Here is a 17,377-nt window from a genome sequence, read left to right as displayed (position 1 = left end):
AACAAGCTCCGGCAGGTCAAGAAAACGCAGCTGAGTTTCCGCGGACATAAGGCGAGGTGGCCCGAGTTGGAGGAAAGACTCGAGCGGTGGATCATCGAGCAAAGAGCGAGCGGGAGAAGCGTTTCGACGGTCACCATTCGGCTAAAAGCAGTTTCACTAGCTGAAGAGATGAACATTGAACATTTCCAAGGAGGTCCGTCTTGGTGCTTTCGTTTTATGAAACGGTGCCATTTTCCCATCCGGACCAGGACTACGGTAGCGCAGCAACTTCCAGCGGATTATAAGGAAAAGCTGGCCATCTTCTGCTCCTACTGCCGCAAACACATCGGCGACAAAAACATCCAGCCCAGCCACATCACAAACATGGACGAGGTCCCGCTCACTTTTGACATCCCGGTGAGTCACACTGTGGAGAAGAAGGGGACCAGCACGGTAGCTGGCCCATCTCACAGCCGATGTGAAAAAACTTGTGAAGCAAATGAACTGTGAGCTTGCTGTCATTCCGGGAGGCCTGACAAAGGAACTCCAACCGCTGGACATCGGTGTGAACCGCCCGTTCAAAGTAAGGCTGCGAGCGGCCTGGGAGCGATGGATGACCGGTGGAGACCACAGTTTCACCAAGAGTGGAAGGCAGCGCCGGGCGAGTTACGCCACAATTTGCCAATGGATTGTAGATGCTTGGGCTAACATGTCTGCTGGCACTGTTGTTCGAGCTTTCGCAAAAGCCGGCATCGTTTCCGAGGAGCCGCACGGCACAGAAAGTGACTCTGACAGTGAAGACAGTGAACCTGGCATGTTTGATGGAGATTTAGCGCAGCTGTTCAATTCAGACACAGAGGATGAGGACTTCGATGGGTTTGATTGATGATAAAAATGTGAGTACCAAACTTTGTTTTGCTCCTGCTTTATTTTTAAATACGCACACTTGTATGCTTGTGTGTTGTTGATGATGACGATTACCGGCAATAGAAATGTGAGTAAGGTACTGAATTCAGGTTTGCTCCCGCTTTATTTTTAAATATGCATACGGTACTTGTATGCGCCCTATGGTCCAGTGCGCCTTATGTGTGTGTTAAATACAGTAAGGGCACACATAACTGAGACTGCGCCTTTTAGCACAGTGCGCCTTATGGTCGTGAAAATACGGTAATGTAAAACTGTTACTGTTAGCAACAGTTAAACACCTCTCCTGTTGCTGTAAGAGAGCCATCATGTGTCAGTGAAGTCTGATAATAGACAAAATTATACAAAGTTCCACTGAGCAACATTAAAGTATTTTTTTCTGTAAATCACATTAAGCATTTTTATCCAAAATTATTAACAAGTAAAGACTGTTTCTGTTGTTTTCACATTCAGTTGTTATCAGAAGCTTGCATACACTCAACATGGGCGCGAATGTTTTGGTAATTTTGGGCTTTTAATGGTTTCTTTGAAGTGTTTTTCCAAGTTGGAATGAATGTACAGCATATAACCTTAATGATTTTAAAAAAGATGCAGATGTTGGAGTTTATTTTGGGTTTTCTCTAATCCAGACCTGTGTCAGTTATCTTCTCTCCAGCTGATCATATCATATGAGTTACAGAAATCACATTTTGTCTAAAGATTTCTGAAGAAATAGACCAATGTGTTAAAAATGGCTCACAGCAGTTATACTGCAGATCAGGCTGTGCGCAGGAAATGAATCGTACTAACAAAAAACTCAGTTGCTGCTAAAACATCTATTTTAGTAGCATCCTTTAAACAAAACCTGTAAGGTTAGTATAATCTTTAAAGCTTCGATAAATGTTTCTAATGCACATAAGCATAAGAAAAATAAAAATACCTGATTGGATACCAGGAATCAGGGTACAGCCAGTGTGCATTTCCTGCTGCTCACCACAAGGTGTCACACGGCACTTTGAGCGTCAGTCTGAGCTCCTGCACTGCGGACAAATTAAACACTCATCAGACCTAGAACATGAGGAAGTCTATTATTAGTTTAAAAAAAACAATCCAACATAAACAGGGAGCTGTTTAGCTTTTAAAACCAGTTTTATTCAGTTAAAGGGTCTTTAAAATATAAAGCACTTTGAGGCCACTGCTGGTGTGATTCAGCTCTATATAAATAAGACTAAATTGAAACTGAATTGAAGATCTTCAGCAGGAGTTAATATTTCCATAGACAAACAGTGACAGTAAGTAACATACAAGGTTAAAGCCTTAGCCCGGATACATCTTTGAACAGCAAACTTACCTGTTCTTCCATATTTACTTCAGTCCTTTGTTTTGTTTTTTTGTTTGTTTGTTTTTGTCTGCACAGCATAAAAAAATCAAAAGAGGAAACTGTAAAAGTATCGACAAAAAGATGTGAATTAAACTGCAAGCATTATGACATTCACAAAACAAGCATCGTGTTTACCTTTCTGGACCAATGTCAGTCATCTTCAGTGAAGACAGTGAAATCTGTCACATACATCCACACAGAAACCAAAGAACACACTTTACAGCCCAGCAGAGTTTATATTTTAAATGTCATGTAGTATCACCTGTTATTTCTCCACTACATTGTATGAGAAAGATGACACCTGTGGCAGCCACCTAGTGTTTTGGTGTTCAGGGTATTTATTTTTAGTTCATATTGTTTTATATCTCTGTGACTATCTCACAAACAAATTAATACGTCCACTCCAACTGTGTGGAAGCTTTAGGTAGTTATATTTAGGGCAATATCCCACAGTGACAGCTACAAATAAGCTAAAAAGATGTGATCCTTTTGTAGATTTCCAATAAAATGAAAGGTAAGCTGATGTAGTAAATATTCTTTTATTGGATTAGAAAATTGTACACTATAGTTTTCTTTAGATTTTGAATATATCGGAGCATTAAACAGGCGGATGTGTTTTTGGGTTTGAGGGTCCAACAGGACAGAGATGATACAGAAACATGACATCCTTATAAAGTTCACACTTTAAGTTTATGAATGTGCAACTTTTCACAGTTCTCATTCTCTAGTTACTTGCTGGATGAAAACATAATTTTGACTTATAAACACATGGACATACTTCATATAGAGAGGAAAAAGGGGGAAATGGGACATAAACTCCTGCACAAATGCTGGGCTTTATAGCAATGATGACGGGCTCAGGTTGTGTGATATGAGCAGGACAGAAACACCACAGAAGGGGAAGAATAACAAAGTTGATTCTGATTGATAAGACTTTGATTTACCTTGTATCTGGGTTTACATGTTATTGATATACAGACATATCTACTGTCTCTTTCTGCTGCCATCAGACATTAAAAAGCATTAGATGAAGTTTACGTCACTGTTACCAACGCCCATATTAACGGCCACCCAAGTATTTTTGTTTTTCTGTGGCTAAAGTCATATTTGAGTTGCTGGCCTGGTTTTTGCACCATAAGGTTCTTCATAAGGTCCTCCCCAGCGTAAAGCGTATTTTAAAATATACTTTGTCAACAGCTGAATAACCTGGACCCTGAACTGAAGAACCTGTTCGACATGTGCGGCATCTCTGAGGCTCAGCTGAAGGACAGAGAAACGTCCAAGGTCATCTACGACTTCATCGAGAAGAAGGGAGGGGTGGAGGCAGTCAAGAACGAGCTGAGAAGACAGGGTGAGCACACACACACACACACACACACACACACACACACACACACACACACACACACACACACACTCACACTAACCTACCTGTGAACTGAACTGATAATTACAAATTGTTGAACAGTATAAAAAAAAGAGTTTTAAGTTCCCATTTTTTGTCTTTCACAGAGAAATAGAAATTGTTGAACTAGAAATAGAAATGTCTTTGTTCAAAAATGTACTGTGAACACAGAAATGATACAGTATATTAATTACATTTTTTAAATTAGAATAAAATGCTTATTTTTTTTATTGTGTTGTTTACCACTTCCAAAACACATAGCTATTTCATCGTTTTGGGGATATTTCATCATTAAAAAAAATAATTAATAACTGAATAAATGCCAGATTTAAGTGAAATGTTCATAAAAATCCAGTTGATTCTCACTGGTCAGTGTATGAAGTCAGAGATCTGATATTTTTGAACTTTTATAAATTCACATGTTGCAGTTCTTCTCACGGTTTTATCTTGAGCTGCCACCTGCTTCCTTTTTTCACATCACACAGCAAATATGAGCAGATCAAGTGCTTTTCTGAGTCTGAATTGTTATTTTGTGAAACGTACTCAGATTCTTCTGTCCTGACTGTTTGAATCATGTTACCATGGACTAGTTAGAAAAGAGGTGTTTGAATTTAGGACAGTGCCAGCGTATGTGTTGGTGTAAATTGAACCCCTCTTTAATTACCTGTTATATTCTAATAATGCGAGTCGTTCCCTCATTTATCTTTAATATTTTATAAGAATTTTATTTTTTTTAGTGTTGCAGACTAATACTGGTTAGTTTATAAAATGCCTTGTTTGAGAGAGTAGCCTGTAGTATGAAGTTAGTTTAGCATGCACATGATATATTTTACTCATGTGGCTTCAAATATTTCAGGTATCTACAGTCACATGAAGGTGGTTTGAATTTAGTAAGACAATCTGTGGTTACTTAATCTAGTTAACTTAGGAAAAGTTGGTGTAATCAGCATTATACCACTGAGAAACATCGACAGGGATAAGACTCTAAGCTCTCAAGTATCATTTTACTTGGTGCATTTCAGGGAAAGATAAAGACTTCAGACGATCTCTAAAGTTTCCAGGGATTTAGAGGTTTTTAGGTTTTTCCTAAAAAAAAATTCCAGTGAGCTGATTGGTCGATAGATGGTGATTTCTTACAAATTTATCTCTTGTGTCAAACACAACCTGCTCTGCAGCAGACTGGGCCTGCAGCATAAGTAATTGTTGCAGTGTGGTAAGAACTGACCCACATTAGACCCTTAGGCTACGTTCACACTGCAGGTCTTAATGCTCAATTCCGATTTTTTTGATCAAATCCGATTTTTTTTTTTGATCAAATCCGATTTTTTTTGTCTGCTTGTTCACACTACAAATAAAATGTGACAGCAAACGCGCTCCAGTGTGAACCCTCAAAGCGGCCCGCATGCGCAAAAGAAGATGTCACACACAACACGCCGTTTAGACCCAGACCAAACGGTATTGTTTGACTGATGGCCGTTAATATAAAGACTTGTTTCGAACTTTACGTTTCCCAATTTTGCTTTAAGTTATTAAGTTATTTTGTTATTTACATATGGCCTAATGATTATCCTTATTGCTGTTTTAGAGAGGAGCGGCGCTTCAAAGGATAGCTGCAGATTTCTGTCAGAATCTGCAGATTATACAGTACAAATAAAATGTTCACGTTTCTCCAACGTTGTCTTCACAACAGTTTCACTGACATCTACACTGGATGGCCAGGAAGCGTTCACAATGTCTCCGGCGCTGATAATTAGCGTCTGTCTTGTGTCAGTGACGTAAAAGACGGATTTAATGCGACATGACCGTTCAAACAGCAGTCGCTTTCTGAAACATCAGATATGTATCGGATTCAGTACCACATACGAAAGTGACCCAGATCGGCTTTGAAAGGCGCTTTCGCCTGCAGTGTGAACGTAGGCTTAGTTACTTTGGGGCTTAGTTACTTTTCTGAGCTCCAGATCCAGATGTTTCCCCAGATCACAGTGCTGCAGCAGAGTGGAGCAAAACTGCACAAGAGTTAAACGTAGGATGTTTCTTGTTGTGTTCTACTTCTACAGCACCCCCTCCACCACCTTCTCGAGGCGGCCCTCCGCCTCCTCCCCCGCCGCCCCACAGCTTGGCTCCACCCCCACCTCCACCTTCCAGAGGAGGCCGAGGAGCCCCTCCTCCCCCTCCTCCATCCAGGGCCCCGGCCTTAGCCCCGCCTCCACCACCTCCCTCCAGACCGGGAACTCTGGGTGCCCCACCTCCCCCACCTCCACCCACCAGGGGAAGTCACCAGCCGCCTCCTGCATCCCACCACCACCACCAGTCTCCCCCTCCTCCTCCCCTTCCTTTACATGCCTCTGTTACTCCCCAACCTCCACCCCCTCCACCTCTCCCAGTGGCACAGCATTCTGTGGTGAGCAGCACTCCTGCACTGCCACCTCCCCCTCCTCCTCCCCCACCTGGCCCACCTCCTCCTCCAGAGCCAGATAGCGTAGGTGGGGGTGGAGACTCGCCTCATTCACCAAGTCCAAGTGGGAAGTCGGTGCTGTTGGAGCAGATTAGAGGAGGAACCCAGCTGAAGAAGGTGGAGCAAAACAACAGAGTGCCAACTTCCAGTACTGGACGAGATGCCCTGCTGGACCAGATCCGACAGGGAATCCAGCTCAAGACTGTGAGTCAGTCCCTTTGATCACTGCGATCACTACAATAATACATAATAAATACTTGAGGCTTTATTTGCACATATGAAGACAGCCTTTTTTTGTTTCCTTTCGTTCTGGGGTTTTGTTTTGTTTTTGTGAAAACCCACATTGTAGTTCCTGGTAGATTCTTCATAAGCTACTTGGAAATTTTACTACTTATTAGCCAGCTAACCACAGTCTCAGATAAGCCCACCAAAATTACCAGTGGAATGTTTTGTTTTTGTTGTTTACTGCTTAAATCAGCCTGTCCACTGTTTACTCCAAAACTAAGCTTTTCCTATATTCAGCCCTTTTTAGACAAATCTTTTATGGCAGTGTAAACGTATCTATGCATTTCATATAGTCACTCAGTCTGCCTTTAAGTCAGACTTAAAAATTAATGTAATCAAGATCCTTTGTGGAAAAAGATGTATTCAGAGATCTGATGTTTCCCCATTTGTTTTATCTACTTCATAATCATAATCTATTTTGTAAAACTGAACCTAGGTCTTATGTTATAATTAAATTATGAGGTTTTCTACAGTGTATATAAAGTACTGCAGTGTGGGCATAACATTCAACTAATTTAGCATGATTTTTAATTTGTATAATGAGAGTTTGTTATGTTTTGGGTTGTTTGTCATTTAAAGCAAATTCCATAAATATCTTTTGCAAATGTGCCTTTGTGAAGACTATTCAGAAAACAAGAGGACATGTAGTGAATGGACATGGGTATTTCAGCAAAAATACAACTTGATGTTCCACTTTTCATCCCGAGTTTTTCCACCTCACCCCCAAAAGCTTCTGCTACTACTGGCAAAAGGTGGCAGTGAAGAAACCTACTAGACTACCAACCACGAGAAAAGATGCATTTTAAGACAATACATTTTTAATCTACCTTTTCATATGAGCAGTTTTCCATTATAAATGTCTAAATGCCATAAGATTCATTTAAAGTTAAAACGTTCATCTTAAAACAATAATGTGAAGAGCAAACTCTGAACCACAACTTTCCTCTGGATTGTGTTACAATGCTACAATGTTGCAATTCTTTTTATGTTTTCTGTTTGTCTGTTCCCAGGTGTCGGATCATCCAGAGTCCGGCCCTCCGACACCAGCTCCAACCACAGGCATTGTTGGTGCTCTCATGGAAGTGATGCAGAAGAGGAGCAAAGCCATCCATTCCTCAGGTAGCAGCCTGAAAATGTTCCTTTTTCTGTCAGTCGATTTTCTCCATGGACCTTTCAACCTGTTGTTCATTGTTTATTCTTTAAGTTTTTCTTCTGTTGTTGAAATCAGAAAAATTACCAGTATTTCAGTTTAGTTTTCTCATCAAACATGTAGTCAAGTACTTATCACTGCCCCACCTCTCACCACTGTGTGTGTGTGTGTGTGTGTGTGTGTGTGTGTGTGTGTGTGTGTGTGTGTGTGTGTGTGTGTGTGTGTGTGTGTGTGTGTGTGTGTGCGCGCATCCCTGAATGCACATCAGGGAGACAAAGGTTACCATTAGGGGTGTGTGTCTGTCAGCACATGTGTGGTCATCTGTAAAGTCTGTTCACTCGTTTATTTCCTGTTTAGATTTTGATTGACTGAGCCAATATGAAAACTCTCCGCCTTCTTCATCTTAATGTTTCTTTTCTCAGATGAAGATGATGATGATGACGAAGATGAGGATTTTGAGGACGACGATGAGTGGGATGACTAATCAGCGCACACACACACACACACACACACACACACACACACACATACAGTTTCTCCTAAAAACCTAGTATCTGACTGACTAAAAATGTAAATGTTGTATGAACTTGCTGTATATTTATTTTTGCCTTATTTCTTCTCTTTTTAAAAAAAAAAAAAAAAGATTATTATAAATAATCTGTGCAATACCTGATCCGTTAAATCTGGTCCGTTTGCCACACATCCTCACAACTCCACATGTCATTTCCTTCATGTCATTAGAAGCACTTAAATCCAGCATCAGCACAATGTGGAGACGGCACCAGCTACATTTCACTTTCGCTAATAGGTGAATAGAGAACACTCAACTTTGAGGAGTCTGAATCTGTGTGTGCTCCTTGAGAAATATTTGTGTGCGTTTTCATGTCTTCATTCCTTGAAAATTAAAAGGGAGACCAAATGGGCATGATCATCTTTGTGTTTGATAGCAGTTGGTTTAGTATTAGAGAACACTATTAGTTTCTTTTCATACTTTCAAGTTCCCTGCAAAATTTTGGTTGCGTCTTCTTTTTTTCCCCTTTCCTTTGATTCATCTGCTGCACCATGTCCTCAACTTCCATGATAGTTTTTGTTTTTTTTGTTTGTTTGTTTTTTTTTTTGGGGGGGGGGGGGGGGGGTACAGGATATCAAGCAGGACAATGGGGTCCTTTAAAAGACTAAAAGTTGCTACTTCAGACATGACTGGTAAGTTAGGTTTTTGTTTGGTTTTTTTCATTGGATCTAGTTCTTTTTTTTGCCATTCCTGTGACATTCCCTGCAGCATGTGGGTTTGCACTGCCTGTGATCCTGCATCTGTAAACATTGTAGGAAAATTACTTGTTTTAAAATTTTTTTATTGCCCTCCGGTGAGGCTTAATGCTGCATTTAGAAGCTACTGACGTCGACCAAGTGAAAAGGGAGCGAGACAGGCAGTGGTGGTGCACAGTCAATAAGAATACTAAATTGTATACCTAAATAAATGTTATTTACAGAGAGGCATTTGTCTTCTATTCTTTGTCTGAATGGTTTACAGCAGAAATTCACTGAGATTTGTCACATGGGATGTATGTGGAGTTGGTTTCAGGGAAGAGGCTTAAAATGACTAGCCAGTTAACTCATGTGCCCAAAATATTTGCATAAACACACCTCTCCGCAGTTCCCTCACACAGACTCGTACCTACACGTACATCTAAAAATAAAATATCTATGTATTGATGGCATATACTGACCAAATGTTGATGACCCCTCCTTTAACCATACATTCTTCACTTCACTTTCGGATCACTCTGACACCACCATTATAATAGGGGGAGACTGCAACCTGGGTTTTAATCCAGGAATTCATAGAAATTAGTCAAATGAACTGGGAGACTACAGATATTCTTAAACAATACATGAATGATTTTGGTCTTTGTGATGCTGTGTGTTCACATCACCCCACTCTCAGAGACCAGTGCACCACTCACATTCTTCCCGAGATTACTTTTTAGTTAGTAGCTCCATTATGAGGGAGATTACAGGCAGATTCGTTCAATCAATATTGGTGATTGTGCAGCAATGTCTTATCTTTGTGACACAAAGAAGATGCATCACCAATTAGGAACTGGAGATTTAATACATCATTACTTAAAGAACAAGATTTCAGTCATTATTTCAAAAACCAGTGGGAAATGTATTGAAAAATTAATTACCCTAAAATACTTAAAGTATTCTTAAACTAGGTTGCAAAGCCCTTGCCAGAAGATTAGAAAAAGTCACTTCATTCATAATAGGTTTTATCAACACTCAGCCAATAAAACATGCACGCTAATAAATGTAAGAGATTATTGCTTCAGAGAGAACACATCTGCAAAACGCTGTTGCAATTCAGCAACATCTTTTCGTTGGTTCTGTATGAGATGGTCATCATAATGAAGGGAGGCAGGAATGGTGGAATTTGGCAGCGCCAGACCTTATTCCACCTCTTTCCTTCTCCAAGCTCACCAAGGAAGCAGTTTCAGCCTTTGTCCATGCTCTTAGGAGGTTAAGGTGCAATTCCTGAGCTTGGAGAAGGTTCTCCCTTGATAATCTTCACAATGTGTGTAGCTTTTCTCTCTGGTCCAGAAAGTACAAAATTTCTCTTTTATCTGGGCTTGGACCTCCCCCAGTTTCCTTAAGTTAGGTCCTAAACCCCCTGCGGCTTCCTGCCGAACAGTAACTCAAAGAGAGAAAATCCCATGGAGGCATGGGGCATCTCCCTGCTGCAAACAACATAGGTCTAACCAGTGACCATTTTGCTCATCCTTGTGAATGAACTTACGAATCATGGATTTTAAAATCTTATTTAGCCTTTCCACCAACCTGTCAGTCTGAGGGTAGGTGAAACAGATCTAACGCCCAATAATTCACATAGTTCTTTTAGTGTGTGAGTATCTCCTTCAGAATGCCAACTAAAGAGAAAACCTGAAACAGTGCCTGCGCAAGACTTTTTGCAGAAATGTTGCACAGCAGCCCTTCTTTGCGATATTGTATTGCATCCTTTAGAACTAATAAAAAGCGAGTGAAGTGCCCGATGAGGTCCGTGCCAATGCATTAAAATTGGACCTCTATTAAAGGTAACAGGTGGCTGGCTGGTTCACCAGGCAGCAACAGAAGCCACTGACACGTCTCTGCAATGGCCTGAAAAACCTCCAGGAAGGCCAGTGGTTGTCCCCTTCATCTGTTAGAGTGTCACTGTGGGTTCCAGGAGGGGCAGCGGTGGTGCCCAGGAGGTGCCAGGACGAGCAAAACAGATTGCCCAAAACTTTGGTGTAGCACTCAGCCTGGTTCTGCTACCGTTCTAGCTGTTGTTGGTGCACTGCCATCTGTTCCATATGCATGGCGGTAACTCAACCACGATCTCGGCGCATTTGCTGGCTACGCCAGTTGCTGGTCCATTGGCATCACTGTGGAAGTAAGACCCGTCACACTCAGCACTGTACTATGAGTGACAATTTATTTATAGTGCTTTATATACAATAACAGAGGTGTAGCTTTTCAGCTTCTGTTGGCTAAGTTTGCCCTCTTCTTGTCCTCTGTCTGCTCCCACTCCTCTCTTCTGGGTCCCGGCATGCTACTCAAATAGTGGCGACATGATGAAATTAATGAGAGACGGCTGTGACCTCCAGCCTTCCATAGCACTGCCCCCTGAACCCACTGTTACACCCCGCCCCTTCAGCTGAGACACAAACCATACCCCACCACACCTACTATTGCCTGGTTTGAGTCACTAGAGTCAAACATCTCGAAATCTTTATGGAAAAATAAACCATCACAAATAAGTTTTAAAAAAATATACGAAAGACAAAACCCAATGTTGGTCTAAATTAAGCTTGTTAGACAGCCCATGGCTGAAACTAGAACAACTCTTTGGAAAAGTGAAAATCTGCCTTTCATGAGCTCCAGTGTTAAGCATCATAGCTGTTTTAAAAGCCATAAGAAAGAGTGCAGGAATTTCAATTTTTTGATTAAAAAAAAAAAACCTAAAAAACAAAACAAAAGTAAAAATTTAAAAGCAGTAAAAGTAAGACTGACATTGTGTCTCTGTCAATGATGCTGCATCTCCAGCAGACAACAGCAAAATAGATGAAACTCACTATCACAGGCTGGTAGAATATCTCTAACATCTTGCTGCACACATTAATGGATCTGAGCTTCCTTAGAAAGTACATTGTGCTCATCCCCTTCTTATACACAGCATCACTTATGGTCCTCCAGTCCAGTCCGTCATTCAGGTGAATACCCAAATACCTGTATCTGTCTACTGTTTCCACCCTAGTTGTATTGGAGATTATGTATCGGAATTTCAGGAGCAGGACCACGCCTCCAAACACGCTCCTTCCGGTTGTCATCTGTATAGGTTCCCCCAGTTCTGCAAACTGTTTATTCTCATTTACGTGCCCCACCCTCCCTCCCTCCTTGTTTTCAATTCTTTAACTTCTTCATTTCTATTTAGTACATGGGGATCTGCCAGGCCCGGGAGCTGTCGCCAATCCCCTTCGAGGCCTTCCCCAATCCACAGCTCAATTCATGTCAAAGCATTTACTTTTACCTACTAAAATGCTGTTAAACCTAAAATGGGGACGTGGGCCCAGCTAGTGAAGTTTTTATTCTCTGGAAGTCAACCGCCATCTTTTTTGTCTTGCTGACATTCAGATGGAGGTGATTGCTGCCTGCCCACCAGCTCCCTGTACTCTAACTCCTACCCACCCTAAATGCACCAAACCACTGCTGTGTCATCAGAGACCTTCTGCAGGTGGCATGTTTCACTGTTGTACTACAAATCCGAGGTGTAGAAGGTAAACAGGACATAAGAGGTGACACCCATCTTGAGCAGCTTCTCACTCAGCAGAAGTAGTTGGATGAAGGCACAGGAATATAAAAAGAAACATGATACTTGCATGTCACCAGTACCATCCTGGTGAGAGTGACCATGCTGCAACAGGTAGACAGCAGTATTATCCACCCCCACAAGAGGCTGGAAAGCAAACTGAAGAGGGTTGAGAACATGTTTCACCTGCAAGCTGAACCAGTCTCTTCAGCACCTTGATGGTCAATAATGGTCTGAATTCATTAAGGCCAGAAGGGGTGGCTTTCTTTGGTACTGGCACTGACAGTCAAGCGTCAGCCAGCAGAGGTTGCATGAGGAGAGGAGGGCTGCTGAGACAGGGCAATGACGGGGAGGGGGTCAAGCTGTTCTAGCACTGAAAGCAAGTCTTCACCAGTTTTTCTCACAAAGGTGGTCTCAGTCTGGAGCTGAAGGGGTGCAGCAGAGGAGGATGTGGATGCAGGGAGGTGTTGATGAGAGAAAGAGGGGATCCAATTTACTTTGCACACAGGTATGTTGATGAGTGTGTTTGTCAGCTGCACACACGCTGACTGCTGGTGAGGCAGGTTGGTAACACCTGGCTGTGTCTGTGGCTGCTGGCATGGCTCTGTCACAGATGAATGAGAAGAAGATGGCTGTATCTGATCTGGCCTCACACAAAGCTTCTTGGCTTGTTGAACTTCCTGTTCAGTCTTTTTTGTTTCAACAAATCTTTGAAATCTTCTCTCACTTGTGCTAGAGGTGCAATGTCAGATTCTCTTTATCTTTTTGCCCTAAAAACAAACACAATAGAATTTTCAGGAGCTGATACAAACTTTTTTCAGTGATCTTTTCATCGTTCAGTTCAGTGATGCGCACGTGTACGGACTGCATGTTGGCAGTTTGGACATACGTAGTGTCTTTGGTGGACCAATCAGGATTCTTTTTGGTGTGACGGCATCTTTCTGTTTCTGCCTGACTGAAATATGTGGCCTTCTGTTCATTTGACAGTAACTTCCACTGTGGACAGAAGATCATAAGAACACACTGTCAGCATGCATAAATACACAGCTACACTGCTACAACACATAACTATAGGACAGCTGCTACACATGCACAAACACCAGCATAAAGCATGAACAGATACGTATATATATGCAGATTTACACACTTACACTCGTTCCCACAACTGCATTTACCGCTGCACTTCTAGTGATGTTCAGCTCAGCCATGACCTTTGACCTCTGCTCTGTCAGGTACAGCATGAAAGCATTTGGTGGCTTCTTAATATATGACCACTCTTCATTCTGCTGGGATTGATGCTTTTTTTTGCTGCAGGAATAAAATGCAGAGTAAAAGCACGTGTTACCTCTGTATACAACTGTGAGGAAAGTAGTTTAAAAACAATATGGATAGTGGAATAAACTCCACTTCCCATGACTATCCAATAGGAAGCAGTGTATGGGTTGATGCAAAAGCATGCAGTATTCTGGCTGATGTGCAACTATAACAACAAAACACATGCATTATAAGAAAACAGATTTTCAAGATGTATCATATATGATATAAACACACATATTACTTTAAGAGTGCATTTTAAAGAGGACCATGAGGTCACAGAGAACCTGGTGTGAATTATTATGAAGCAATTTATAAATGAAAAGTTACTGAAGATGTGACACGTTTTCTTTTTCAAAGAAATTTGCTCATGGAGTTATCTTTGACCAAAACTTATAAATTACCCTAAGTGGAGATTCTGTTCATGCAGTTGCTTATTAATGAGACCTTTTACATCCAGGTCATGACCTTTGACCTTCTTCTGATGTATTGTGGATAATGTTCAGTTCTAGTGTTATTATTAGTTGGGGTTTAGTCTAGTTAATATTGTCATTCATGCTCTCTGGTTTATGTGTCATTTTCCTGTTTAGGTCTGCCTTGTCCTCTATGTATAACTTTTAGTTTAGCCTCATCCCCCTTATCTGTTCCCATGTTCCTCTCCTTGTGTTCCTTTCCGTTCCCCCAGTCTGTCATGTATTTCATGTCTGCGTGTTCCACATCCTCTTGCCAAGCTTGTGTTGTCACGTCTACATCTCTCCATGTTTTCTGTTTTATTTCGAAAGTCTTGTGTTTCCATGTTTAGTGTGTTTAGTTCTGCTTCCCCTGTGGCGTCAGGTTAATTGGTGACAGTTGTGTTTTCACCAGGTGTTTCCACTTTCCACTACCCCGTTACCTTTCCATGTTTAAGTCCTCTGTCTTCCTTTGTTCAGTAGTCAGTTTGTCTGTTTGCCTTGCTTAATGTCACGTCAGGTCCTAATCATTCCAAAATTCAGAAATGTCAGCGAAACATCAGGGTGCACAATTTAAACATAAATTTTCATCACTTGGTCCCAGGTGGACCGTGGAGTGTCATTCCAGACTCCTCCTGGAAAATCATCCGTGGAGCGAATTGCCAGAATCAATGGGGTCTCCTGTGAAGGCCCTGCCATTTCTTCCTCCCCTCGGACAGTGGTGTCGGACAGCCTCACCACTGAGCACAGCTTATATGGGCTCATATGATAGTTGTTTTTTTTGTTTATTTGGTTTCTCCTTTCCTTTTTTATTGTCATTACCCTATAAGACTGGCGTTGGTTGTCACACTTTTCAATCTTGCATGAATTGTTGATCATTGAAACATTGTTCAATAATCATTCTTTTATTAAATCAAAGCTTAAGATGCTGGTTCAAAATGGGTCTCTAACCCTAACCAAAAAAAAGTAATTAGCACTCTGTCACTGTGTAGCAACCAACCCCATAGCAGGGTTGGTTGTTACACACCTCTTTATAAACCTAGCTACCACTAGCTTTAATTTGCTAGTGAAAAACTGACTTCACCTTTTTAATAAGTGTCCATATTTATATAATGGCTAATGTTTTGTGATCTATCATTTATTTCACATTTATTTATGTAGGTAGTCCCTTTGAAATTTAATGTCTCATGTAATATAATAAGGAAAACCATATGAAAAATTACTCTGACCCATGACAATTACATAAAACTTCTTCCTCTCAAAGTTTTATGTTGGGTCCACAAATTCACCAGTAAAAAAAAAAAAGAACAAGTTTGTCAGGTCAAATGTGTGATATTAACACAACTCTACAGTTCTCACTAATGTGCCAGTAACAAGCAATGTGACAACCAACCGGCCACACATTTTTCAGAAACACATGATTGGGAACAAAAGTTTTCATTTCTTTTGGTTTTAGTTTAAAGTAAAAAACAACAATAACAAACAATTAAACGTGAAACTTTAAATCAGCCAGTTGTGCACATGTGATGAGAATAATTGCAAGAAATTATTATGACATTCCCCTCGGTGTTACTTTTTTTTTAAACCAATTGTTCACCAATAAAATTTACATTTGGTAAAATTTGGTGCTTTATAGTACAATTGGGTCACTATTTGATGAGTACAACAACAAGTGCTAAATAATTTGTCTTGTGTCTTGGAGGTGTCTCCTCCTGCTACAGGGAGTGCAGAATTATTAGGCAAATGAGTATTTTGTCCACATCATCCTCTTCATGCATGTTGTCTTACTCCAAGCTGTATAGGCTCGAAAGCCTACTACCAATTAAGCATATTAGGTGATGTGCATCTCTGTAATGAGAAGGGGTGTGGTCTAATGACATCAACACCCTATATCAGGTGTGCATAATTATTAGGCAACGTCCTTTCCTTTGGCAAATGGGTCAAAAGAAGGACTTGACAGGCTCAGAAAAGTCAAAAATAGTGAGATATCTTGCAGAGGGATGCAGCAGTCTCAAAATTGCAAAGCTTCTGAAGCGTGATCATCGAACAATCAAGCGTTTCATTCAAAATAGTCAACAGGGTCGCAAGAAGCGTGTGGAAAAACCAAGGCGCAAAATAACTGCCCATGAACTGAGAAAAGTCAAGCGTGCAGCTGCCAAGATGCCACTTGCCACCAGTTTGGCCATATTTCAGAGCTGCAACATCACTGGAGTGCCCAAAAGCACAAGGTGTGCAATACTCAGAGACATGGCCAAGGTAAGAAAGGCTGAAAGACAACCACCACTGAACAAGACGCACAAGCTGAAACGTCAAGACTGGGCCAAGAAATATCTCGAGACTGATTTTTCTAAGGTTTTATGGACTGATGAAATGAGAGTGAGTCTTGATGGGCCAGATGGATGGGCCCGTGGCTGGATTGGTAAAGGGCAGAGAGCTCCAGTCCGACTCAGACGCCAGCAAGGTGGAGGTGGAGTACTGGTTTGGGCTGGTATCATCAAAGATGAGCTTGTGGGGCCTTTTCGGGTTGAGGATGGAGTCAAGCTCAACTCCCAGTCCTACTGCCAGTTTCTGGAAGACACCTTCTTCAAGCAGTGGTACAGGAAGAAGTCTGCATCCTTCAAGAAAAACATGATTTTCATGCAGGACAATGCTCCATCACACGTGTCCAAGTACTCCACAGCGTGGCTGGCAAGAAAGGGTATAAAAGAAGAAAAACTAATGACATGGCCACCTTGTTCACCTGATCTGAACCCCATTGAGAACCTGTGGTCCATCATCAAATGTGAGATTTACAAGGAGGGAAAACAGTACACCTCTCTGAACAGTGTCTGGGAGGCTGTGGTTGCTGCTGCACGCAATGTTGATGGTGAACAGATCAAAACACTGACAGAATCCATGGATGGCAGGCTTTTGAGTGTCCTTGCAAAGAAAGGTGGCTATATTGGTCACTGATTTGTTTTTGTTTTGTTTTTGAATGTCAGAAATGTATATTTGTGAATGTGGAGATGTTATATTGGTTTCACTGGTAAAAATAAATAATTGAAATGGGTATATATTTGTTTTTTGTTAAGTTGCCTAATAATTATGCACAGTAATAGTCACCTGCACACACAGATATCCCCCTAAAATAGCTAAAACTAAAAACAAACTAAAAACTACTTCCAAAAACATTCAGCTTTGATATTAATGAGTTTTTTGGGTTCATTGAGA

At 41.2% G+C, this 17,377-nt stretch overlaps 1 protein-coding gene across 2 annotated transcripts in view; it reads left to right on the top strand.

The window, feature by feature from the left end:
- LOC308391510 (actin nucleation-promoting factor WASL-like) overlaps window positions 1–9,051 on the top strand; it is a 32,021-nt gene extending 22,970 nt beyond the window's left edge. For both annotated transcript variants that reach the window (XM_080874117.1, XM_080874116.1), the window contains 4 exons: window positions 3,461–3,614; window positions 5,726–6,327; window positions 7,419–7,527; window positions 7,981–9,051. In XM_080874117.1, coding sequence (XP_080730243.1) covers window positions 3,461–3,614; window positions 5,726–6,327; window positions 7,419–7,527; window positions 7,981–8,042 — 927 coding nt within the window. In that variant the 3' untranslated portion in view covers window positions 8,043–9,051. The remainder of the gene's footprint in view (window positions 1–3,460; window positions 3,615–5,725; window positions 6,328–7,418; window positions 7,528–7,980) is intronic.
- The last annotated feature ends 8,326 nt before the right edge of the window (window positions 9,052–17,377 follow it).

Source organism: Rhamphochromis sp. 'chilingali' (assembly GCF_963969265.1).
Source record: "Rhamphochromis sp. 'chilingali' genome assembly, chromosome: 2".
NCBI lineage: Eukaryota > Metazoa > Chordata > Actinopteri > Cichliformes > Cichlidae > Rhamphochromis > Rhamphochromis sp. 'chilingali'.
This window is presented reverse-complemented; position numbering and strand designations above follow the sequence as displayed.